General features: G+C 38.2%; 1 protein-coding gene across 1 annotated transcript; it reads left to right on the top strand.

Annotated features, from left to right (window-relative positions):
• Window positions 1-5,172: 5,172 nt before the first annotated feature.
• On the top strand, window positions 5,173-27,380 carry LOC131878121 (homeotic protein ultrabithorax-like). Its single transcript, XM_059224050.1, has 3 exons — window positions 5,173-5,314; window positions 16,032-17,237; window positions 26,163-27,380. The coding sequence occupies exons 2-3, from the start codon at window positions 16,625-16,627 to the stop codon at window positions 26,480-26,482; spliced, it is 933 nt and encodes a 310-aa protein (XP_059080033.1). The 5' UTR covers window positions 5,173-5,314; window positions 16,032-16,624; the 3' UTR covers window positions 26,483-27,380.
• The last annotated feature ends 538 nt before the right edge of the window (window positions 27,381-27,918 follow it).

Below are 27,918 nucleotides of genomic sequence, written 5' to 3'. Positions count from 1 at the left end.
TTGCGTTTAAAAATCGGAAGCGAGTTCGCGGCCATCCGGTGGTATCCGTGAGAACTTAACGACCTAAAGCTATTAAGTTCGAGATATTCTCAGTTTTCCCTGATTCCGCTTCAATCTTGGTATTGATAAGCAGACAGATGCAGCAAATATCTTTTTTAGCAAATTAATGGATTGATTTGCGCACATATTTGAGCTTTTTAAGGTAAAACATTTTATTCGTCAAACTACGCCACACCAGCTTCTTTGAGGCGCAGTTCATCCATAATACCTTGGGAAATTTTGGTGTAAGTTATGAAAAGGTCGAAAGAGTTGCAGTCATTTGTTAATTCAGTTTTTTAAGTGTATTTTGAAGGGTTCTAAAACCGTCATCTAAAAAAAAATACATGAGAAGTTAGATAAAAGTTATGATAGTGAGAAAAGCTAAGGCATCAATGTGCAGATAACTTACGGTATACTTCTGAGAGAAAATGAAAAGTTCATTTTTAAGCCACATATGTAATAATTGTGGCTAGGTGGAAGATATTATCATGACTGGAAAATATACATCCTCTGGAATGACTTATTTGCTTCAAGAAATGAAAAAACAATTCTGAAACTCTCAGGTTGTTTTCGGAATGAAATAGCAAAAAAAAAATAGAATTCGACAAACTGTTGATTAAACCCCAATTGTTTAAATTGCTCAAATTGTTGTCTTATATTTTTGTCCCACATCATATTAGATATGGCAACAGAGAAACATTATACAAATTTAATTTGGTTTCGGCATAGAGTTGTTTTGTTCTTTTTCTTTGCCTGAGTTAAATAGGCCAGGGACTCTAAAGCTTTAGCGTCCTTGAATAGGCCAACGAATATGGGCTACGCTAGATTTTTAGACAATAAATGTAGAGGTTTAGTTGAAAGAGCTCGAAAAAGTATTTAAAATCACAACTTGGATAATGATTTTTATCGAGCACATAATCTAATCTGAGGTTAATTCTCGTGCTTTTATTGGGCCGAATCAAAGCTAAAAGAAGCATGACAGGAACAAAGACTGGCAATGGTAGTGCATTAGTCATTGGTTGATGCAACAACAACCAATTCCTTATTGGTCATTGCTTTGACTAGTAATGGTCCAACGAGAGAAGTAACTGCAATTGCAATCCTGTTTTATGTATCCAATGAGACATGCTTCTCGCAATAAAGAGTGTATTTAAATCGGTGATACATCTCCAATCAATTACTTCAATAAATATGCAACACTGGGAACATTTATTGAACTGATTGACCAGAATATTTAGTATCACAGAACAGTGGTCTTCAAATCTGCTTCTTCTAATTCCATCCCGGGCTAGCAGTGTCCCGGTTTCTTTGTGGTAATGAAATTACAACATGAGTTGCTGCTCAAACAGCTGAGACGGGCGATCCTGTGGTCATTCCCGAGGGTGAGATGAAAATTAATGGTGGCTGTGATCATGGAGCGGGAAATATTCTTTCATCAGGACGCTCATCATCAGATGGCAAGCCGAGTGAGGGAGCTGACATCTGAGACTGTAACGAGCAAACGAGTTATATTAATTGCAACTACTTTATTCTCTTTTAAACACTTCGCTTTGCCTCATAAGTTCAAAGAAATATGTTCCAAAACTGGGAGGGAAAGTTAGTGAAAGAACTATGATCTGTAGTGATTAATTTATCCCTAGACTGAGAACGGATTTTATTGCTCCAGATATGGTCATGAGATGTCGTACTAAAAAGGATGGAATTGATTAGCGAAAAATCCCGCTAGTATTTTTTTCTCACCAAATTGAATGTTATGGTTGGCAAAAAAAGAAAGAACGATTTCTACAATTGAGTTAGGTACACTGTTTTCGCTTTTGTTTTTATTCCACATCTACGGGTTTCCGATTAGTAGTAAAGATAACCTTCCCATTCCATTCCCTATTTGAGTAGAATAGACTCATATCGGAGACTTATTGGAAATATCAAGTCAAATTTGCACAATATGCATATGTCTCAATTACTGTAGAATTATTTTCAATCAGACTTGGTAATCATGGATTTTAGGGGACCTGAAGAGTGCGGACGCCTATTGGTTTATGTGCTCTAGTGGCATTAGGGCACGCTAGGAGTATGACATGAAGCAAGGATGAGATGAAACCCCGCATAGGGTTTGCCGTTGAGGGACTCACCAGAATTTCAATGTGCCCAAGGGTTGACGAAGTTGGAGGCATACCCACCATGCAAATTTTTATTGCAGGAGGGCAAAAAGCGCTTCAATAAGAGGTAAACGTGATGTTTTAGTGCCAGTCCTAAAGTAATTGGCGCTAAAATGTCCTTGTCTGTAGAAGAGGAATCAAAATTTTGGAAATATTTAGATGTGCATGAAAGAGCTGAAGAGACAATTCAGAACAACTTCTTAACTTTTGGTTTCCCATTTACAAAAAATTAGAGTGAAGATGAACTTCACAGGAATAGGATGCCTTTCAACTTTCACTTCATGCATATCTGAAATCATGAATCCATCAAGAATAAAGCTCAATCTCTTAAAAACATAAATTACTAACATTTTGACCACCCTGACAAACGGGGGAGATAATTAAAGGCTGACACTTATAGCAACGCATATGAGTTGCCAAAGGTAGGCAGACAAGAGCCAAAAGTAGTGCTCTCCTCCTACATTGCTGTACAGGTGAGCAACCTCGCTTTTCAGGTCCCCTAAAACCCATGATTACCTTAGATTTTCGTCAAAGTATTTCTTTGTCAACAACATTTAACAAGTATGATACCAAAGTTTGCCTTGAATCCATGATTAAAAATTAGTACTCACGGTGGTTACAATTTCTGACTAAGCGTTTGCTAAAATTTCTACTTGCTATTTTCTTTGCTGATGAAATAAAAGTAACAACTTTTGTTCAAAAAGCACCTTTGAAAGTAGCTCATACTAGAATATTAAACCACTTAAAATAAATTAAAAAGTTTAGCCGTCCAAAACCTAGTCAAACATTATTATCAGTACTTTTAGTTACGTACTGACACAACATTTCATTAATGTATATTTTGTAGATGCTTAGTTATTTGTACAAAAGCTCGAAAAAGTAACTTGTTTTGCCGTAGACCAGCAAACCTAGAGATTCGAATGCGAGTAGTTATCTAAACACAAGCTAACTTGCTACTGTAATGAAAACTATCTTTGAAAACCATCTGGAATCTCCCCTCAACGGCAAAATAAGGTATTTTCAGTTTTTTTAAACATAAAAAGCTATACGAGGCAATCATGCAATTCAAACATTACACACTTCAATTTTCAAATTTGTCACGTTTCGCAATGATTATCTTTTACGCACCAAAGATTTTTTTTTGATCGAATGTTAATGAAAAATTCTCAAACTTCAACATCAAAATTAATTGAACTCGTTGTTGTCAATTATGACATCATAGTTTTAACAGTATTTACTTCAGTATGCTTCATAAAAGTGATTTTTTATTTATTTATTTTGAGACATTAAATAAAAAAAAACCATTATATTTCTTGGCAATTTTTATTGGTTTTTACCGAAGCATTTTGCGGTCAAATTCAATGTCAAATGCGACACTTGAAGTGTAATATCGTAGCGCCTGGATGGGCGATGGATTTTTATTGACTTTTATTGAATGTTCGTTTTGCGAGCACCTTCAAGCCCTCGAGAATCCAAACTAGTAAGAACAATGAAGTCCAACTCAACTTAAAAAGTTTTTAAATAGCGTTCCAAATCAACCCTACATTCAAGGACAGTCTCCGTCTGCCAACTCAAATTCGTTGGCAGACAAAATTTCATATAAAGATTGAAAGGCAATTCATAGACGAATTACAAACTTTCATTTTAATAGTACTGGGATTACATTTCCTGTTACATTTAGAAAATCCCGTGAAAAATCAAACAAAAAAAAAAATCTCTTTTTTAAGTGCCGAAATTGGGACTATTATAATACGTATAATAGTCGATGGGACTTGCCAAACTCAGGATCTGAGTGAAAAAGCCACTCAGAGCATTTTGGTTAACTAAGTGGATTCTCTCTCAAACTTTGCTGTGTTCTGTCAACCTCTTTAGACACTAATTTCATATCCTCAAGGTCTTGGGGCACGGGAAACGATATTTCGTTTTGATGGATTTTTTGACTGAGTGGGTTGGAGATTTACGCAAGTGATGCTGGGTTTGATCGCTTTTGGACCGCAGGATGCCTTGAATTTCAGGCCGGGGGGTCACTGATCAAAATTACTTTACCCCCTAGCTCAAGCGAGTGCTCTAAGATTGGCATTCTTGACGAAATTGTGCAGTGTGTACTTTCAATCAGCACTGGAATGGAAGATTCTATCTCAGTTCAATATCATTTGATATTCTTTGTTGTGTGTTATGCATGATGAATCTTGAAAGCCGTCTCAAGTTCAATTGCCCGTTCTCCTGAAAGTAAGAATGAAAAATCAATTAAAATCCTCAAGAATGTAGCTTACGTAAAATTTTGCACGCTTCACATCATCGATGACATAAAAAGTCACCTTGGATCAATTATGCATTAAATAAGTGTAATTGCACAGTCCAACGCTTTTTGCCTTTGCAGAGGCGACACATTGATCAAGATTGCAGCCCCTTGAATTAATCATTCTTTTATTGAAATGAACATTGACGAAGTATGCAATAAAGCGCTCGGTTTGGTCTCAACCCCGTGAATGATGATTGGACTGTCGGCCTGCGGACGTGCATACGTATTGTCTCTCAAAATTCATCAGTCATCTCATATGATTTTACGGCGCATTTAAATTTTTGGAATTTCGGGACCAGGGCGGTCGTTGGCGGAACCAATCAGGGAGCGGAAAAGAATCGGAAAGCCACTTGTGATAGGAGACTTCTTCTATTTGTGACGTACGCTCGTAGGCACGTCGAGGGTTTCTTTGCAGACGACGACAACAGCAACCACAACAACGAAGACGACGACGACTACAATGACGATAGTGGTATCCCTGGCCCATTCGTTGGGGCCTAAGCGATATCGCTTGGAAGCCTAGCAAACTCCTCATTCCAGCCGACCAACCAAGCTGAGCTCCTCAAGAATGAGAATGTTCTACGTACTGTATATCGTAGGCCTGCTTGCTTCGTAAGAAGTGTGGGGGTTCGGCGGGAGACTGCGGCAAGCTCTCTTTCTTCTTTTTCTTTTTTCTCTCTCTCTCTCTCTCTCTCTCTCTCTTTCTGTGTCTCATTTCACGTCCTTTCCTCCATATTCTTTCTGCTTCTTAGTTATTTGGCGTGCTCGTCGATGATCAAAGTCATTTCGTTAGCGGCCGAACTTCTGAAAAGACAAGGTAAGTTTTCATCTCGTTTTCAAATCAAAATATACGCGACCTACTCCTTGGATGGAGACAATTGAGTGGTGCCTCGGCTCAAAGACATCAATATGTCACTTTTCCTCTATTTTGTTGCTCTTTAACAACCTCACAAGGGTCAATAAAGTGCAGCAAGTCCTAGCAGTTCGCTTGTTTTACGACCACATAACCCGTTCAAAGTAGATTTTTTAGGAGATCAGCTTAGTCACTTTATGGGCCTTAGTCTGTAGGTGCCAGAAATCGTTGAGTAATCACGGAGGCAGATAAATTGATCATTTCAAGCCATTTATTGCATGTATCAAGTACTTGTCTCAAGGAATGCCTCTTACGTAGTTGGAATTGCAATACAGTTAGTACCTCATTGATATCCCCATATGATATTTTGAGAACATCTTCATCCGCATTCATTTCTGCCGAATCTATCATTCTCATCGACTTTAGAATCATTAGGCCACCGGTGATAACATAGGGCAGATATGATCCCATTTGTTATCATTTATGAATTATCATTCTGTTGATGAAACAATATCTTCAAGCTAGAACAAAACAGATACATACAATATACGTATATTTACGATCCAAAAGATCAAGCTATAGTCTTAATCGTCAATACAGGTTATTTTTGGTTTGGGAAAGGCGTTTGGATCTTTAATATAATTTAGATGCTGAAAGATCCGACTTACCAATCATAAAAGTATCTAAAACGTGATAAATTGTTCGGACCGTTTAAAATTCACCTCTAGCTAGAACTTTACAAGTCTTGTAACAAATGTAAAGCTTTTGGAATCTTTAGAGGCTCTAATATTAACGTTCTATGAAAACTTGTTTGTGGCTTATTTCTTAAAGCCAGAGTGGTTAGTTTTGTTTTGGGATTGAAATTTTGCGCGGTCATGATGCTTTAGATTTCAAAGCCTAATGTTCCTTTCAAAAACTGGCCTTTGCTTTCTAAACAAGATTGACCTTTAGCGACCGAACGTGATCAAATTATCATTATCTTGTTCATTTTACTTGGTGAAAAGCAAGCTTGAATAGTTTTTACTTGTTTGAACATTTGAAATTTTTGTCAAGATGCAAGATGAGGAGCCTGCCCAAGTGCAAAAATCAATTATCATTATAAAAATGTATGCGTATACCACAATCATTCTCCAACCAAATTGGAAACATGCCTATGAAAATGGTCAAGAGCATTAGGCCCTTAATAACTTACCGGCGCTGCATGCACTTACTGAAGGATCGCCTAGCAACCTCACAATAAACTACCCAACTTTAATCTCAGCGGAAATCAAAAGTGGCCCTGCTACCTATTTTTTCCATACTATTTTTATATCTTAAGCACACTTGCTCTGAAAGATTTTTTTTGCAATTTGGCTTTATTTTTGACCTCATTTTGTGACTAGCAACGTTTATTAGATCATGGCCAGGCTCCAGTCAACTCGAAATGAAACGGTATTTGGGGTATGGGTAATGGGTATATGGAAGCAAACTCGAAAAAGTTTATCCTCCTAATTTTGCCTCTTCTAGGACACCAACTAGGATAGAAATTACAGAATTAGCCCGGTGAAATAAAGTAAATTCAGGAAATATGCAAAGCAGCACCCTGATTTTGGGGCATTTTGTGGAGCAAAAAGTCAGACTATCATCACCACCAACCTGGACAAGGTACAGTCATTTATTTCAATTTGCCGCCTTATTGAAGCCAACAGTATTCTGATATTAAGCTAAAATATTAGTGCAGTGACAGAATTAAGCCAAAAATGACATTACTTTGAGTTTTGTTGCCCAACTCAATTAATATTTGAAAATTCAATAGAATCTTGGTGCGAGTTGGCTATAATATTGGTCTTGATTCTGCCTCCACAAAATGCCCAAAAGCGGGTTGCAGTCCTATTTTTTTTCCTTTTCCTTGAATTTTTTTACATCACATAGGGAGGGTGACTTTCAGCCACCATACTACAGTCAAACGGATGAAATTTCTTGAAATGCTATTCTCGAAGGAAATCACCTAAAAGAGAAAAAGTTCAACAAGGAACTTAAAACGAAAAGAAAATTTCAACTTTTACAAGTGTCAGCTTCAGAATGGTGATTAGTATAAGGTATTTGTTTTTATGGGTTTGAAGTGATGTTCCAAGCAAAAGATAAATTTTGTACTGACTGTCAGTAAGGACCTACCCATTCCAACTTTATCCGCTTGTGGATCCGCAAATGAAAACAATCTTTATAAATGGTGAAATATATAATGCCAAAATAGTAAATGTCTACGGGTTTAAATGAGGCAAGGATCCTTTCAACAAAGAGTATTATTATCTTTCTTGTAAGAAAGCATACTTTTGAATTAATGCATCCTGCATTGGCACCTGAACATTCTTACTAATTCAAATTCCTTCATTAAGTGTTGAAGCAACGTACTTATAGTGTGAGCAATTTATAAGGCATCTTTAGATATTTTAAAGGACGTTTTTGTGAGAGACAATGTACAAGCGAAACTTGGTTTTGTCCCAACCTAGCTCCCTCTCAAACGAACTGATGGTGACCATCACTTCTTTGTTAGAAGTAAAAATAATTCTGACCGTAGGATTTCTTCCATCCCAGACCACTTTTGCAACCATTTGAACGGAGCTGCAACGGCACAGCGTCGACATGCCCACGATAGGCCATGCATTGGACCTTCATAAATATGGACTGAAAACGGCGCTCTTGCCAAATCAGCCTGTTTCGGGTCAGAGCAATTCTGAGTCCATTTTTATAATCTATTTATAAAATAGAAAAATTGATCTGACAGAGACGAGACCGAAGATTCGAATTTCACGTAGTTATTGCAATTTTAACTACCTCTCCTGAGTTTTCAAAGGCATATTTTGATCCCAAATTTTGTTGAGTAGATATATTTCGTTAGTTCCTTGGACGTTGGACCTTGATAAGGGCTTATTGTGGATAAGATGTATAGTCCAGGAGATGCAAATTTTCCTTTTTTTGGTAAGTCCATAGCTTTAGAAGTCCTTGGCTCTCTCGCCAAGAGAGAGAATATCCAAAAGGAGGGAAAGAAATAGAATAAAAGGTTGCGTGATATCGTGAAGCAAATTGCGCGAAAGCTTGAAATTTCGGTCATTCTAACGATGCTTAATAAGTACCTTTCGTTCATATAAGCTCAATAGGGCTTTTACTTTGTTCATAGTAATATACCATCATCTCAAGTAATTAATGATGAAAAAATATTAGGCATTCTTTTGGATTCGATCCAAATAATGGATTACTTTGAATATTGATGATACAATATCGTCCTTTTCAGATGAGCTCCAACCAATCCATAGTGTAAACACAAAATTAACCTGAAACAGAATGCAGACACCGAATTGGATATCTTTTTAACGCCTTTGGGAATCAAGTACAGATATTTACGCTCAATCATTACTTATCGATTCCTTTTTATAAAGGAATTGCAATATCTGTCTTACTTTTGAATGGATTCTTGTCTCTTCTTAATAACCTCGGTTTACGCACAATCTGTCTTTTTGTCTGGCAAAATGTTATCCTATCATCATTGGTTTTGAAAGCAAAATTTGTCCTGAACATTGCCATAACTGATTGATAAGGTAAAATGACACAAAGAACCAATTTGCTAGTTGTCCAGTATCCTTTCAAGAAAAGGCAAATGCCACAATTTACAACCGGATACACAAACAAAAAAACAACAACTTCGTATTGAGACGCCTCGTCGTTCTCAAGCCTCCAGCCTTTGACGTATGGACGGCATGGACTGAATGGACTCTTTCACATGATCATTCATCCGAGATTGGTCTCCATAAAGACCACCATGAACTAAAAAGAATTGGGGTGGTTAGATTGTGATAATCAACAAGTAGCTATTGTCTTTTCAAAAAAAAAAAAGCTTGTGTGTGGGCCAACCTTCGAATTGTAAACGTTAAATGCACAATGGTTGACACTATCTTTCCTTTGTGACCACTCTCTTAACACCTTTATTGATTGTCCGATGATCTCTTAATTTTAAACTTCTGTGATTTTTTTTCGGCTTTTTAGTTTTATCAAACTCGAACCGTTGTAAATTGCAACGAGACTGACAGTTTGATTGCCCTTTACACATTGATCAAATTTTATTGGTAAATACTTCATTATCCTCCAAAATTTGATGAGATAGCATGGCACCTATCCTCTAAGCCTCGAAAGATAAGACGGGCGCTACAAGCCTAAATTTAATGTAGAATTCATTTTTTACTTAAGAATCAAAAACAACACAAGATAAACCTTTGCAATGCAAAGTATCAAGATCGGAAGATTGGGGGCCTCGTGTTGAAGTTCCGTCCAATCAGCAACCCTTGAAACGGGTGAGGCATTTCCTTGTTTTTGAAGAATTGATATGGGGCCGAAGATGTAATTTGCCGAATCTAGGATTATCCTTTTTTGTAATGAAACACATGTCGCGGGATAAATTGAGTTCATGGAATGATTAGATAATTTTTTTCTGTCTGCATTACTCGTACAATGGCCTAGGCGGCCACTTATTGTCATTCATTTTCTTGTCCCAGAATTGTTTATAGAGCTTTTCATTGTAGCTCTGGCTCAATAGTAGTGAAAAGCATATCTCTCATATTCATCGAATTCATCGTCATTATACCGATTATTTCTGCAATGATAAAGTCGAAGAGAAGTCTCTAATGTGTGGCTTATCATCCTAATAAACAGGCCTCACAAAAAATTGATTTATATGAAAAAGTCCTCAACCGACTGATTTTGGAATAGCTCTTCTTCTCGTACTTGTAAACATCGGATTCAAGTCGAATGTATTCATTTGTTGCACTGGGCACAGAGAGTTAAACCTTCGATGTTGATCGTTTGTCCAGATGAACTGTATAATCGCCAGGCTCTGTGGGGTTCTTAATCAAGGGCGCATCTTCGATAAGTCAAAATTGAAAGCGTGGATCTTTTCTTGTGAAATTCATGTAACGAAGCTGGAATGGCTTCTTTACTATCCAATGTTTAATCCATTTGACACGTAGCGTTAACATATTAATATCACATTGGTTATACATGGCCCTATGTTGCATTGGAAGTCTGCTTTATGGGTTATTCTCAGTTTAGTGGCAGTTGTGATGTTGATGTTGCCCTATGATGAAGATTTTCTTGTGGTAATCTGGTACTATCAGGCGTATATGTCTAGACACTGGATATCGAACAATCAACCACTTGCATGGCTAATTGATACACTAAACCACTTTGTGATCAATTCTCAGGAGGCCATCCATTGCGCTCTTTAGCCAACCGATTGGTCGGTCATGTGACATCTACTCACGTATTTCTAGATATCCCTATATCGAGCCATCACTGAAGACCTTTGGGCTACGTGGAGAAGAAAATAAAAGGCCTTAAAACCCACTTTCTTATCCCTCTGATTTTATAGTATTCTTGGATTATCTCTCCATATGTCTATACCAAAGGTTCGATGCTTACTCTGCCATTACAGCCTTTTTCCCCGTTCAGCTGACTAGCAAATAAACACTTGTCATTCTGCTCTCTCACCTACTGGATCGTTCCCATTCTTTCCCCGCATTTCCGCTTCGTCCACTTCCATCCTTACAGATTTGAATAACCAAGTTTCGCAATCTGAATTTGGAAATCTTGATCTTCATAACAGGTCCGTGAGAGCAGCCTATCCCAGAACCCGTCAAAAAGGGAACTGTCCCGGCGGTTGCACAAATATTTTCAATCTTGCTTAAGGCTACGGATGAATATGCACAGAGGCACTCCTTCCGTGAGTCAATGAACACCTACCTACATACATATAATCGCTTCCGGATCATGAGTCATGCTCTCAAAAGGGATCTTCTATCATTTCCCAGTGTTGTTACTTGATAACTGCCATAAAATATTGGCAAGAATGTAGATCAATAATGAAGGCCTGTATTTGCATTACGTCATTTTGTGATGATGACGCTGATTGTACATCACACTTTCGTGGTTGCACGTAACTTAATAGAGTCGTGACGAGTTTCGACCGATTGAAAACTGCTCATTTCCCGAGAGGCTAGACAAGATCAGGCAATAACCCAAAAAGTTGCCCTAAAATATATGAGAAGAAGTCTGGTTTGCAGGCATCTTTGGTTCAAAACAATCTTGAATAACAAGCTTAGGATTTTGTTCTCGAGATGCAACTCGGATCCTGCGGTTTTCAAACTTTATCACGTACCACCACGTACCCTTTACAACTCTTCAAGAAGGCCATAGGTATCACTTCTTTCAAGACGAGTTTTAATTTTGATATTGAGCTCATTTGTTGTGGGTCGACTTGACTTGATCTCACCGTCGGAGGTTAAATTTTTCGTGAACAAAGTGCCCGTTGTGATGGATGAAAAGGGGGTTTCTCAAAAATGTGGTCTTCAAAAGGATGACACAGGAAGCGCTCAGTTTCGAAAGCTGGATTTGAGCCGAAGCGCCATCTACTGATAGCGAATGAAACTATCCTCAGTAATTCATGTATGCAATGCAAGCCGTCGACGGCAACTAGCGGTATTTAAACCGTTTGAGTCCGAGATAGAAAAATTTTTGGACATTGATTCGCGACCAATTGGTTTGAGTTGATAAGGGTCAAAGGGTTATGTTAGATTGTCGCCATCCCAATTCAATTGAATGTTGTTGTTTTTTTTTTTTTTTGAAAATTCGATTGTGAATTCGATGACATCGCCAAGTGGAGCGAAAATTCAATCTCAGGAGATGTTATTTTGTTATATCTCCATTTAATGACCGATTTTCGATGGATGAGGCTGAACTTTGCCAAAGCATAGAGCACGTAAACTAGCACTACAAGTTTGAGCTACCCCACGCTCATCACATCGTATACATATAGAATGAACAAAAATGGATCACTTCCATTGCGACATGGATATAGATTCCAAGAAATCAAAGGCCATCCTCTTCTCTCTTTCCCGCACGTGTACGTGTACTTATCGTGGACGAGTATCTTCCCACAGAGGTTCAGCAACCCGTGACAACCCCTTTTGATATTAATGCTTGGGGAGGGGGGGGCGGAGAGACAGAGAGAGAGAGAAGAGGGGGAAGGGAAGACGGTTGTGCAAAGGAGTGAAAAATGGGATGAATTGCGAACTTCAGCGAGTTCTAGTAGGATTTTGACATGTAGCATTTCAAATTGATCAACGTTCATTCACCCAATGTATTAGGCGATTCCTTAGTTCTTCATACTTAGTCTGCTCTACAATTTTGAGTTCAACGTTCGGGCGTCATTCCTAAAAATGTTAGTAAAAATTAAGTCACTTTTGAGCACTAACTGGCTTCAATTTTCATTCTACTTTGTTTTAGGTCTTTGGGGATTGTATGGCAAGATCAGAAAAAATATTTGTCGATTGGTTTCATACACCATTGACCAAATTAGCCGCAATGAAAAGCAAATTTATTAGCTTTGAACTGTAATGACGGAGAAACTTATCATTCAAGCTAGCTTCTTTAGATTTTAGGCCAAATACCCAAAACAAAAGTAGAATGAAAAAGGAAGGTTTTATATATTACTTCATATCCTTGAAGTCACAGTTTAAAATGGTTTAAGATTGTTATGAACTGCATACGAATATGTTTCCAACCGGGAACTTGCTCTTCATGGCTTTGTGTCTTTTAGACAATGTTTCCATTTATTCTTGTTAATTCCTCTGATTAAACTTTAGTTTTGGTAAAGCGGCGAATGCTTATTAGGAATTATGTTTTTAGTTTAGCAGAAGATTGCCAAGGAGAGCAAAATATATGCACTACTTTATACATAATAGCATCGGCAAATACTCTCTTTCTCCAGTTTCAATGTCACAAAAGTCCAAGTTGATTAACACTTTTTTGAAGATACATTTTAGCTTACATGTAGACTTAGGAAAAAACAAATATAGATATTTTGTTCCAATTAAGTCTCATGTGATAAGAAGTGTTCTTCGCAATTTCTTCTATTTTACCTTGACGAACACGTTTGTCTTATCCCACAAATTATTTGACTTCATAAGAAAAATACTTTTAAAAGCTTTAGGATTTCCTGCATGGCTAACTGAGATAGTGAATTGAATGATTAATTCTATCTCTATCATTCGCATCACAAGTTCTGCTTTTCGGCTTCCTTTACTCTATTTCATTTGAAGGTTAAGTTAAAGGTGATACATTTGCATTTTTCGGCACATATTAACTAAGGCGCACATTTTCCGTTTCAAACCCGTTCCTGGTGTGTGATTTGATCCAGCCTCATCATAAGGTTCTCAAAATTATGCGTAAAAAAGGACCTCAAGATGCAAATACAGATGCAAAAAAACAAGCCCAGGATGCAAATAAGGATTCAAATAATTATCAAGGATGCTTTTTATTGTTTAGGCATACTAAGATATTTCAAGTAATTTGTCAAGCTGGACACATATTTTCTAAGAACAGTTTGCTGTAATCTCACTGGATCAGCATCAGAAGGGTAATCTAAGACTAAACTTCCATGATGATGCAAATAAAGGTTCAGGATGCAAAAAGATGCACTTAAGGGCCCAGGATGCAAGTAAATGTTATTTGCGTAAGTTTGAGAACACTACTCATCATATTTGTCCCGGACATTTGGAGGAGAGGCAAAAGAGCTCTAACAATTGCGACCAAAGTGCTCTTTTTGTTTATAGTTAGGTGTTCAAAATGTCAATCAATGTCTCTAAGTAGGTCTTGAGGTGATTTTGCCACGGAAGAGTACATTTTCATTTTCTCACGTGTGAATCATTTCTATGTGAGTCATACAAACACATTAGACACCAAGTTGTCTAACTTGTCTCAAGAATACGGGAAATGAAATTGGATCAAGAGGTAGAGACGGGATTAAATTAGCTGGTTATTTTTCCCTCACATCTATTTTTTGCCTAGCACTTTTTATTGATGAAAGGGAGAGGTCCCAAATCTCTCGATTAAAAGACCCCTCCCTTGGTATCCCTAAAGTTGTTCATGTTTTATTTCCACAATGGATACAAAGAGGTTCTAGGCCTAGTTGGACTAGCCTTGGGAAGTTTGGACCCGACAGGGCTCATGGCTGAAAACGATTGGATGGGCCGTAGTTTTGGCTCATGGACCTACGTATATTGGGCCAGTTGGAGACCAACAAAGACTAGATAGTATTGAAGCATCTTCACTGAACTCAGATCGTAAATTCTTGGCCCAATACAACTCTAATCAACGTTTATGGCCTTTCCCTTTTGAACGAAACAAACGGTCAAAGTTGAAGAACGAACCACAAGTGAAGAAAGCTAGTCTGCACGTTTGAATGCTGAGCTACAACCATTTATTGCTACGAAAGGCAACTTCAAATGTCCGGGAGGTCTAAACTGTTACAATGTTTATGACAAAAAAGTCAAGGCCAACCTGGATTGATTCTGTTTTGGCTTCGTGGCATAGTTCTAGAGCTAAAGGAAAGTGTCTTCAAATAGAAAAAAAGCAAGCAAACTTTCTATTGTACAAATGTGTCTATAAACTAATCATCAGTATTCATTGCCGAAAATGCAAATGCGCTTTATATTCAATGATATAATTTAGTGTTCATGGGTTTATACCTGAATGATTCGTCATCAGGTGCTCAGTTCATGAAGTTGTTTGTTACTTTCCTAGCCGAAAAATCTCGACACCGATTATCGACAACAATCCAAATTCGCAAAGTCATTTGAGCGCCATTTAAGTCAATCGTCCATAGCTCATGATTCATATATTTCCACTTAAAAGGAGATATTTGCTCATAAACTCCTTCCATGAGGGAGAAAAACACATCTCAATCTTTGGTTGAAAGCTTCCAACAACCACCTAATGGGGTCGTCAAGTATGAGTTAGAAGCAGAAAACACTCTCGCTACTATTGTAGGCCTTTCTTGTCAACAAATCGGCGGTGCTCGGACCTTTTTTAGCTTAGACGCTCGTCATATAAGCTACAAAACATACTGTTTTGTTGATTATTTGATTAACATATCTTAAAAGAAATGTTTCCAAACCCAGCCTCGTTTTAGAGATTTAATAATAAAGATATTAATGAACAAGAATCATGGTTAGCAAACATAGAACTAAAGTTGATATAAAAAATCCCCTATTCTGTTATTCTGTAGAACAAATTCTAAAGCAGTTCAATCGGAAGATTGGACATAACAGGCCGGATATTAATGGGGTATGGTTTCTTCGATTTTTTTTCCAAATCGAAATACTATTTTAAGGTTATGTTTTTGAACCTTTTCGTGTTAGAGAACCAGATTGTTTCTTCTCTGTTCAAGATCATTTGACGGTTTGTTGAACCACATTTTCTGCCACAAAATTTAAATAGATTCTGCACTAAAGAACTCGATAAACCTTACCTGGTTCTATATCATAATGATGAGGCTGTGAGAGTAATCACATCAGTTTGAAATTCTTGTTCTTTTGTATTTTTTCCCATTTGCCATTCTGTTAGACTAGTCTAAAACCACGGTTGGTCGGTCGGCGAATCCGGCGCTCCGTCAGTCGGCCATTCAGACAGCGCGAAACTCAAAGACAGGTGGCCCAAGTGAGAGCGTGAGAGCGCGGGTTTTTCAAAAATTGCTCTTTCGCGTGTAGATTTGATGAAAGAAGTGCATTTTCTTCGCATCGACTCATAGAATGGACAGTATTTCAATGTTGAGAAATGTTGCTGGGTGAATAAGCGTTTATATGTTTGCTTTCAGAGTTAAAAGTTGTTGAGGATCTGCTTTTTGTGACGTCACCTGTCATCCGAGAAAGACGAGCGGCGCTGAGACTGAAATGTTTTGAGGAATTTCATTGGTTCCTCGAGTTTATTGCCCAGCCTCTTTACTGTCCCGTTGGAGTCCAGGACGGACGCACGCACCAGCTGGCAGGGAGGCACTCACCCACGTTCAGGAAAACTCAAAGGACCGTCGCCCAAGGAGCAGGGAACACAGGAGAGAGGGAGAGAGAGAGAGAGAGGGAAAGAGAGAGAGAGAGAGAGAGAGCACATGAACTATCATTGCTACATGCACTGAGCCTACAAGTTACAGACTTTGGATCAGCAATTTCTATACGGTGTCGTTAGTCGACAATGTGCATGCATTGAGCTTGCAACGCTCTCTCTCGGTATCGGTTGATAGACGTATCTAGTGGTAGTGCTACTACTAGTTAGTTTTGATCCTATGTCACCTTCTACTCATGTGTGCTTGGAGGTGATGATAGTGAGTGGTTGAGTTGAGTGTGAAACCAGAGTTCTTGCTTTGGCTTCTACCTTATTCTAGTTCGTGTGAGTGTTTGCAGCGTTCTCATCAAAATGATGAATTCTTATTTTGAGCAAAGTGGTTTTTACGGTCAAGGCAGTGGCACCGAGCAAGCCTATCGATTCCCCTTAGGTCTGGCAGGCATGGGAGTGTCCCCTTACCCTCAACATCAGAGTGGAAATCGATCTCAAGACTCCTCACCCTATGACCCCGCCACGGTCGCGGCTGCGGCCGCTGCGGCCGCCGCCGCTTCCGGCACCGCCTCCGTGGGAACGAGTTCTCCCAAGTCGTCAGTCTATAGCCCGTTAGGTGACAATTCAACCTATGCCAAAAACAGTACCAACACAGTGAGCGGCAACGAATGTCCCACAAACGCCAATCCAAGTTCAAACTCTAGTTCTAAAGACCATCATAACGGCTACAGTAGTCTTTCCAAAGAATTAAATGCGGGATGGAATTCTGGCAGTGGTCCGGTCCGACCATCTGTTTGCACCCCAGACATGGCCAGATACACTCCAACAGCTGTAGACGTTGCTGCCCGAGACCGGTGGATGAATACTTGTAGCATATCAAGTGCAGCAGCTGCATCACAAGCCGCCGCAGTAGCTCAACCTCAACTGCAACAATCTGCGAATCACCATTTCTATCCGTGGATGGCAATTGCAGGTAAGCATCCGGGAACGGGCGGGAACCACACCCGGGGGAGGGGGGCTATGTCTTGTAATCAATCAGGCGCTTTCAAATCATACTTCTCTCAAAACTGAGGAAAGGGTTATCTGAGAGCACTTAGTTTCACTCCCCATGACTTTGGAACGCTAGCCAGTTAGTCAGTCAGGCAGTCAGTTAGTTAGTTGGACAAGTCTGTGTCCTTCTTTCCGTCCGTCCGTCCGTCCGTCGGACCGTCCGTCAGTTAGTCAGGCAGTTGGTTTCACGTCTTTGTATGCACGCACTATGCACGAAATGGGTAGATGGGTAGGTGGGTAGGTCGAATTTCAAGTCCTCAATACTGGCAAAGGGAAAGAAGTGCACCAATGTATCAGGACAAGTCTCTCCTTGGAAGGAATAACCAACCAAGTTGGACGACCCTCATTTCTTCGTTGTGAGACCAACACAGCACTTTGGCATACCTACCGTAATAGAAGTACACTGCAGAAGTGCTACGTAGTGGCCGCAGCCCGTTTTCCAGACAGTCATCGACTGTCCCGCAAAATCACAAGGAAGTCAGACTCATTCATCTTCCGTTTGACGTGGAATATTGCTTTTCAAAAAAACCCAATTCCAATTCCGCTTGGCTTTGGTCGTCGCTTTGTTGAATCCGTTAACTACACTACCCCGTACAGAGAGAGTGCACTGCTAACTTCTCCTATCCACTATCAAACGCACCTAAGGCAGAAGAGCGAAGTCCAATGAATATTCGTTGACGTCGAGAAATGGGATCAAACACTGCCAGGGTTTTGTAGTAGTATCCTGATTGTCCTCAGTTCAATCTAGAATCGGCCCTATATAAACTAGGAGTACTACATTTATGTATGCTTGCGTGTGCTACGTGACCATGCACTACGCGTACAAACAGGCAGAACAAACAGTAGTGCAAGTATATAGCAGAGGCAGGCACCCCAATAATGGCGCCAAAATTTTGAAAAAGAGCAGCATGACTGTCACCGAAATAAGTGCTCTGATTTATCGCCTCTCCTCTCTCATGAGGCAGTTAGGAGGACACAACGATGGCTCTGGAAATCACCGCCTAACCTATTCATCATGGTGGGGGATACGAACGACGAGCTGTTTCTGGCAATCCAGATTGTCGTTACAGCAGGAATTAGCAAATTTAATGGATATCATTTCTCTAATGCGAACTAAAACATCTAAAAGCTTCTTTTAGATTCGACGCTTTTGCTAAGTACGTACCAACGCCAGTTTGCCACAGAATATTATTGAAGTACGAGAAACACTTTAATCAAAGATTCTCTCGTGAGCTCATTGGTTTCGAGAGATTACAGAAAATGTTCCAATGAGCTTGTATTTTCCTCAAAATGAATGGATCGGTTGTTGAAAATGCAAACTTAAAAACAAATAGCTCGAATTTGTGCCAGTCATTCCAATTCTCTTACAATCCTCTCAATCTCTCAATTTTGTATGGTCTAGAAGTGTAGGAGGGAATATAAAGGAAAAGCAGTAACCTCAACCGTTTACCTCAAGTGGACATTGATTACATACAAACAGACTGTCACGGTTTGATAATTAAAGCCAGAACCAAGGTTTAGCAAAATTACTTGATTTTGTAATCACGTAGATCCAGTTAAAGATTTACATCCTTGACGTGAGTTTTCCTATGAGAAAACGTCATATGAGCGAACTAATTCGACCTCTTTTCATGACAATGTGTGTGATCGCTTTTAGCCAAAAATGGATCCTGCTTAAATCACAGTATCTTATCAAAAATAGATTAGTGTTGCTTTTTTTTATCGGGATTCTATCAAAACTAACTCAAACGGTAGAGGCTAGATTTCCAACTATTGCCTCCAATCTCAACCGACAAGGAGGCCGAAAATAATGGCAATAAGTTTATTCGACTTTCAAAGACATGCGAAAAGAGTAATCGAAAATATACATCAACGAAGACGGTCTATGCGTATCATTCGATATGGTCTTCATTTGCGGCCGCCACAGCCTCCAAAGTACGACAAATTTGATCACTTTTGCACTTATTCCGCACAGAGCCGACTTAGATGGCTTGGCGAAATTCGCTCCTCTGCCTTTGATAGTTGAAACTGAGGATGATTTGTTCAAATATTTAGGCGTGACATGTTGACTTAAATGTTTGATCGGATCGTTTGTCAATGGTAAAGGTAAAATTGCCGTTATTTCTGGCCGCCCTCTTCCCGTTGAAAAACGTGGATTTATGTACCGTAGCATCAAACGTTGTTAAAATTGATGACTTGAAGAAGAGATATTATTTGTGTGCTATACGGGCTTATTTCACATCCTAACATCCTAGTTGTTGGGGAGACGGTGATCGAGAAGTAGTTTGGTTTTAGACTAGGGAACAATTTAACACTAGACTCGTCTGTCATCCATTCCGTCAGGGGTTCTTGCCTTGGAATTGAGCTATGAAGTGGGAGTGTGATAAATCTGCAAATTAGATCGTAAAAGGTGGAAATGGTCATAGGTGCTATGCAAAATGGCATTCCTGCCTTTATTGCTATTCAGCTGTTTTAACTTCAGCTTTCAGCAAAATGCCAAAAGATCCGAGGCTCGCTGCAAATTCCATTTGTTGAAAAAATCCTTTCACTATCAACGCCAAACTATTCTTTAGCTAAATCAACAAGGACCAATCAAGTTGCAAAGTGTAAATATCTCAAGCAGGTTACTTTAGCTTCTTTGTCATTCAAAGCAATGACAAACCCTACCAAACACAGTTGATGATGGATGTCATGAGGACTCGCTACATACGTATCTTTATACAGCTAAACTAGAAATAAACCATTAGTTCACGTCATCTTGGCATTCTTGGATTGTTTGTCCTGTTATTTAGTGCATGATTCAGGCGTACAGTGAATTTGAACTAATTCATTTGCAATCACTTCATATCAATGAATTTGAAACCATTTACAAGAAATGACTTAAGAAACACGATTGAAGTCTTTAGAAATATCGTCCAGCATTTTCTGACCATAATAGACCAAAGTGGTAGGAAAAAGGAACGAGCCGTTCATATCAAAAGCTATTTTTGTTCCGATAACTACAAATAATGCTTTTGTACGTACCTACTGAAGCCAGACAGACATTTTGCGAATTGACTGAACTACGAGAACACACATTACATTGCGCACCTACACTAAACAAATTTTTACTGGAGATTGTCAGGGGCGGATTAATTTAGAAGAAAATTACAAATTGAAGCAATCATCGTCTTTCATTATGCAATTTAAGAAAAAAAACTCGCCACTTTTGGGGCACTTAGGTAACTAAATTTGCCAATTTCTTTTTGATCTGAGGGATATTTTAGTATACCTTGTTGGATATTAATCAGTTATTACTTTTTGGACGTGCGGTTACAGTGACACAAAACATGCATTTTTTATTTGTGGTAAAAACAATTTTTCAGAAGACCTTTAAAGTGACAATATTACCAAAAAAATCAGATTTGAAAAAGAAATTGGGCGCTTTATACATCTTGCATATCTTGAAAACTTTCCACATTGACTTCATATTGTCAACTGATCAGTTCATTCGGAGGTTTAATTAGGAGAAAAAATCCAACCGATCAGTTTTTTGATTGATTTTTTTTATAAATCATTTCGTTGTGACGTGCAATGACAGGGAGGAGACGCGGTGTAGTGGATAGCCCGATTTCTTAGCATGTGAGAAGTCCCCGGTTCGATTCTCCTCCCCGACTTTCCTCAAGGAAACCTTTAGACGCTAACCATACGATCTGGTATGGAGTCACGGTTGCTCCCACAACACTGTATAAGTTTTGTGCAAATGCCGAGACTTCTAGTATCAATTTTCGGTGTTATTGATACAAAAGGAACAACTTTTGTAAAATATCGTCCTGCATTTTAGCTCAGATTAATATATTAATCAACTTAAAACCTACAAAGAGATAGTATTTTTAAAAATCTAATTGATACATGTTGGGAGTAACCCTATTTGCGTTTCCAACTACAAGTTTATTCAATTGAACTGAAATAACAAAAAGATATCACGCTTTTAAAGATTGCATTTGCATCAAATTTGCCTACAAATTGCTCCGGTTATATCTTAAAACAATTGCCAAGAAATATAATATTCCTTTTCTATGCCTAAAACATAAATGAAAATATTTCACTTTTTTGAAATAGGTTGAAAAACCCGAAAATAGTTTGCAATACAACTTAAAACTTCCTTAATGTTAATATTTTGCAATTGTGATGCCTTACTTGTAAATTGCAATTTTAATCAAGCTTGATCTTGAATTTTGACAAAATTCTTTTAAAGTTGAATAAAAAAGATCGCTAGTACGTAGAAATTATTTAAAACAAAAAGTGACAAATTTGAAAATTTTTACATGTTTTGTAAGTTTTAAGTGATAATTTTTGTTACTTTTCGCTTTTAAAGAATTCTTAAAGAAAATGGAAAAATGTTATTTTATGTCGTTTTATTGAAAAATATAAAAATATGCCTTGGAAATCACTGGAAATATAATTAGGCCAATTTTTCATCTTTTAAGGCGTGAAACGCAACTTTCAAGTTGTAATAAATGAGCATCTACTGAATAGAAGTAAATGAAATTTTACGTCAATACAACTAAGAGTACGTTTGATACTGATTGACTACGGTTTTGGCAATGATGCACTTCAATGGACTTTAAGTTATTTTACACACTTATCTCAGCTAGACTTAAGAATGTGTATTTCATAAAAGTTGTTCCTTTTGCTCTTTGACAAAGAAAAACATATCTAGATGTCTTGGCATTTGAGCAAACACTTAACCAGAAAATATAACCACTGTGGACTATGACACTGCCTATCGGAAAAAATATAAGGACGTTGTGATGGCTAGCTTCGCTGGCCGGGCGAAGTTCACCCCTCCGACCCTAGCACCCCAAACACAAGAAAACTTATTCATTTTTTCCTACATTTGCTTTTGAAACATCATGTCATATGTATTTTCAAGTATCGTCACCATTTGTCTTGCGTTAAATTTGCCAATGTTGCCCGTCTTCATGTCAAACTGAAGTGCCATTTTTTTACAATTTGGCACATTTCCAAGCAGGCCGTCTCTTCTAATGACCGCAAAAGTTCAAAGGAAAAGTGCAAGCCTAGCAAATCCGAGCTTCTAAGCTCTTACACAGCGCTTCTCAGGTGTTGATGGTTTTAATTTCAAATCGATAATACGGAAATGGAAAGAAATGCCAACACGTTGTTCTAGGTGAGGACAAAAATTGAATCAAAGATATCAACTATTCTTGAAACCACAAAAAATAATGGACATTTCTCGTTACTTAGCCATAAATGGTTCTGTTCGGCCGATTGAAGATTTATTCTTGAGTTTCGAAAAGCCGCCATTTGTGGGGGGAAATCGTAATAACGGGAATAAGTATTAGGAACCCTGAAGACCATTTAGTTCAAAGAAAGGTAAGACTCGACAATCGATCCCTTGATAAAACATCAAACCCAAGACTAATTAATCCTCTTCGCATAGGAAATATCATTTACAATACAGTTTTTGGGATTGCTTTATACCCAAAATAATCCATGATCATTTGGATGGTATAATTCTATGAAGGAAAAGGCGTGTAAGCGAGCATTTTCTTCCACAATACTATACTGAAGGAAACATTTCAAAACGACTTCCTTGCTGGAAACTTAAACGAAATTCAAATAGCGAATATCAACAATCAGTATCAAAATAAGTCATACAAATGCGACCAACAAATGAGTCAAGAGTCCTTTGAATGCAAATTTCAGTCTTGGTAATTTTTTGAAATAAGTTTGAATCATCGTTCAAAATCAAGAAAAATAGAAAAAAAACTCTTTGCCAACCTAATTATTTTAAGTGTCAACCAATCGGCCGTCGAGCACAACTGTCCTCCTTAAAAGCGGCAAGTAAATGAAATCCCTTGTAGTTACCAAGTGGCTTGTATGAGTAATTTTACCTTGGTTGAATGAAGGTTCATACCGGTATGCTTCATTTACAATCACGCAGCCAATTAAAGCGATGCTACAAAACGAGTCGGATACCGCAGATTTCTGATAAGAAAAAGATCCCGGGATCGAGTTTTGCTCAAATCATGCTTGCACCACCAATACAAATGTTTGAGCGATACATTTTTGTCGTAAAATATGGGCTTTAAAAATAATGATAACCAACGAAAATATACGCTCTCGTATTGGTATTTGTAAAGTAACATCCAAACATGTCAAATAGAGCCTTGCAACTTGAACGTTAAAAAACTATCATATACCGTTCTAAATGCTCGTAACATAAATAAAAAGTACTTGTATCAAAAAGGCAGAGAAGCAGAGAATGCCTTTGCCCATGAGTTGCCAAAATAAGTTTAAGGGGGTTATAGGGCTATGCACTTTTTCACAAACCCTGATTCATTAAGTAAGGTCGCAATTTTGTTGGAAAAATAAAGAAAGGTGACTACTACATAGAATCTAGAATCAAATTAAGTCGATGTTTGTTCTTCAAAGGTCCTGAAATGTGAGCTGACATGATGTAAAAATAATCGTTTGACACGTCCAAGAATGAGCTTGGCGTCAATCTTGAAAACTTGCTTTTGTATCAAACATGATCAATGGAAAAATGATGCTACTATTATCATTACTATTATGCTATTTTGTTACTAACTGACTGGTTAAGAAGGCGTTAATCATCGACGACTGGCACTCCACATGTTTTTTTTCTTTCCCTCTCTGCATCACTGAATTCGGCTCATTTCGACAATGTCGAGCCAGTTCAAATATCTCCCCGTTTGAACATCTAGAATGACACATAGAACAGTCCACTTCAATTTTAACGGAAGTCAAAAGAAATTGTGGTCTCTCTTTGGAGAAGAAAAAACTGCTTAATGCGTGTAGGCTCGTTCGGTTTGCCGAAAAGATCGTCGTTGTCTCTTCTTTGATTCTACGCTACGTAATCCAAAGTCGACATTTTGACTTTCTCTGCTCCCCTCTTTACCAAAACAACTAGCCTCTTGAAAGCCGCAAGTGGTCAGATTCGAATCAGAATCCATCATTTGCTTGAAGACGACAACTTTTCCTTTTACTACTCCTTCCAAACCAATTTGATGTATAGTCTCAGTGCTCTAGAACCCAGTGAGGAATGCAGTGTTGTTCTGTACCTTTAGATTATGAAGAACTTAAATCCCAGTTATATTGTAGAGGATGGCCTTTAAATTTGTTCCAATTATTAAATGAAATTGATGACAGAAAACAACTTACACCTACATCAATGCCCTCGGATGATACAATATCGGTCTGGATTAACCGTTACTCACTCCTAAGATTGTTAAAGCAACATGTCTTGAATGTTAGCTTATCATTGCTCTTTCACGGTGGTACCTACAACACTGATTAAGTGTTTGTGCAAATGCCCATTGAGCAAACGATAAGATATCACGCTTTTAAAGATTGCCTTTGCATCAAATTTGACTTCAAATGCTCTGGTTATATTTTAAAGCAATTGCCAAGAAATACAACATGCCCTTTCAATGCCCAAAAAATATAGGTAAATGCTTTAGTTTCTTGAATCATGTAGAAAAACCTGAATATTGTTTGTAATAGCACTAAAAACTGACTTGGTGTAAAATATGTCACATTGGTGCTGTTATAGTTATCAATCGCAACTTTAATCAAGCTTAACCTTGAATTTGACAAATTCTATCAACGTTGAATGAAAATATCTATGGTACATAAAAGTTAATTATTGCAAAAAGTGACAAAATTGGAAATTGAACTGTCTCGTGTATCTTTTAAATATTTTAGCAACATGATAGAATAGAGCAGTTATTGTTACTTAATCAAAACTGGAACCCAATTTTACATCCTTGGCAAGTTTTAAGTGACAACTTTTAATACTTTTAGCTTTGAAAGAAATCTCACAAGAAATGAAAACATATTTTATCTTGTCATTTCATCGAAAAAGACAATTCTATGTCTTGGCAATAACTTGAAATACAGACAGGCCATTTTTCGATCTTATAATATGTAAAACGCAACTTTCATGTTGCAATATCTAAGTATCTGCTAAATAGAAGTTTATGAAATATCATTTAAATACATGACCAAAAGTATTTTTATATTAATTGACTACGTATTTGACAGTGATACGCTCTTTGCAAAACCCTTTGGTGCATGAATGAACATTGTACCATCTGTTCGTTATACTTGGATTTTTTGGGGTTCTATTAGCCCGGAGATATATTTTTCAATATTTTATGCTAATTAATGGCAAGTTTTTTTTTCTTAATTGGAAAAAGGTTTTGATTTGCCAACGCACCTAAGACTACACGGACTTTTAAAATCTAAATATATCTCATCTATTTCAACCTAAAGAGACAATATGCAATAAACGCTCTTAATTTAAGAGTTTTATGTATTCAAATTTTGGAGCAAACTCTTTTAAGGCAAATGATTATGTAATGATAATATATTTGTGGATCGCCTAGTCCCACAAAATGAACTTGGATTAATGTCTGGCATAGTACGTCAAAATCCATGCTGAAAGATGTAATCTGTCATACTCATAAAATATCGGTCATCATTATCGAATTATCCTTTCCAACTCTTTGTAAACCCTAATCCTGCAACATTTACCACGGGAGGGAAGAAGATGACAAAGCGGTGGAGGAAATATCTCTTCACGAAATGCTCATTAGTGGTAATAGCATGAGTGACGACAAGTCAGTAAGCAAAAGCTTATGGTCGATCCATAACAGAAAATGTTGAGGAAATCAGTTTTTTTAAACAAATTTCTACCCGCCCCCCTTCGATGCTTTTTTTTCTAGTTTTTTTTCTGCGTTTTCGATTGGTAGCTCTCACATTTGCTTGCACCTTAGTATTATGATCAATCTTCATTGGGCGTTTCTGTTTCTCCTTGTAGGTGGGACTCATCTGTTTACTGGTGCCAACGGTCTGAGGCGCAGAGGAAGACAAACTTACACACGTTACCAGACACTTGAACTTGAAAAAGAATTCCATACCAACCACTACCTCACACGAAGACGACGAATAGAGATGGCGCATCAACTTTGTCTGACCGAGCGGCAAATCAAAATCTGGTTCCAAAACCGTCGGATGAAATTGAAAAAAGAAATCCAAGCAATAAAAGAACTCAACGAGCAAGAGAAGCAAGCCCAAGCTGCCAAGGCCGCGGCTGTGGCTGTTCACGGTCATGAGAGTCACCATGACGGCAACCACTAACCGGGAAGAACCAATCTTTGCCACATCTGTCAACCAACTGTACATGGTATACGCGTACGTGTCACTCTTGTTGAGTGTCGAGGCCAGTTGTTAACTAACTAAACCTCAGTAGTGACATCCATCCATCCACGCACAAGTGCACCTGTAGAGATTGGCAAGCCTCTCGCGTATTGGCTCGTTATTAATTTCCTTCATGACAAACCAAAGCTCTCTTCTCTCTGTCTCTTCACACCTACACACAACAAAAAAAAACACTGAGGTGAAAGTACAAACAATCTGACAATGCTTGCGGCATCCAGAAGACTACATACGTAATTTGACCATGCTCCGTTCTCTGCTCATACTGAATTTTCCGGCAGCATGTTCTGCCAAACTCTACTCCAATAAAACCAATCCACTACTACAACTACAACTACTACAAGAACTACTACAAGAACTACTATGGCGCCCTAGTCAAGCTCAGGGCTGATCCGAGAAAAAAAGCCAACATCATTCGATTGTTTCAAGCCCAACGACAGATTATGATGATAACAATAATAATAATAACGAAAATGAAATTGAAAATGATGATAATGAGCGTTACCCGAAGTAATGTATACTTTGAAATTTGATCAAGGACCTTATTTAATTCAAACAGTATTGTTCCCTGGCCTTTCTCAACATTTTATATTGATACGTAACCTACTACGTAAAAGACTGTAAATTTGGTAGTCCACTCTCGCACCACCGTCTGGTAAGAGTCGTCCCCGGCAACTAAACTATGATTAGCTTTTTTCCAATTGAAATAGCATCTAACATTACTTCCTCCTGTTGAGTTTTATTATTTTCTTGTCCTCAAGTGTAAATTTGATGATTGTTAACGCATAGTCCTCCTGAAATACATTTGTATTTACATCAATGGATGAAAAGCTTCCTCTATTCTTGAGTCGGCGTCACTCATACTCGTCAAGGAGGATAAGAAAGATCATCAAAATTTTGCACAAAAATGTGCTGAGCAGCAACAAAAAAGTATTCGAATCGTTTTCGAAAGAAGGGGTGTCTGTCCTGCAACCGACCGTGTGTTCGACAATGCGGTACTTTAATCCGGTGGGGAATCGTTTCCCAAGGGATCTTCAATTCGGTTGTTGGACCTACCAAGCGGTCGGCCGTCCGATACCTACTAAGCTTAAGGCTGATATCCATGGATAAGCCCCAAAACAGCAAAAATGGTTTTGAGCTCAGAGTTGGGTTTCAAAATTCGTTGAGCTTTCGTCTGTCTCATTTTGGAATGCTTCATACACTGTTTGTACGTGGATTTTTTTCCGGCAGAATGGCTTACCTCGTCAAGGTATTGATGAAGTTGTACCAAATGGGCCTCAATTGAAACTCTAGAGCATCAGCGTAGTAGGAGGAGAAATGAGCGGGCTTAGCTTGTGAAACGCACAAGTTAAAACCAT

Source organism: Tigriopus californicus, chromosome 1 (genome assembly GCF_007210705.1).
Source record: "Tigriopus californicus strain San Diego chromosome 1, Tcal_SD_v2.1, whole genome shotgun sequence".
NCBI classification, from domain to species: domain Eukaryota; kingdom Metazoa; phylum Arthropoda; class Copepoda; order Harpacticoida; family Harpacticidae; genus Tigriopus; species Tigriopus californicus.
This window is presented reverse-complemented; position numbering and strand designations above follow the sequence as displayed.

Coding starts and splice junctions, on each gene's coding strand:
- LOC131878121 (XM_059224050.1), top strand. CDS start 16,625: ATGATGAATTCTTATTTTGAGCAAAGTGGTTTTTACGGTCAAGGCAGT. Junction 17,238..26,162: donor TCCGTGGATGGCAATTGCAG/GTAAGCATCCGG, acceptor TTCTCCTTGTAG/GTGGGACTCATCTGTTTACT.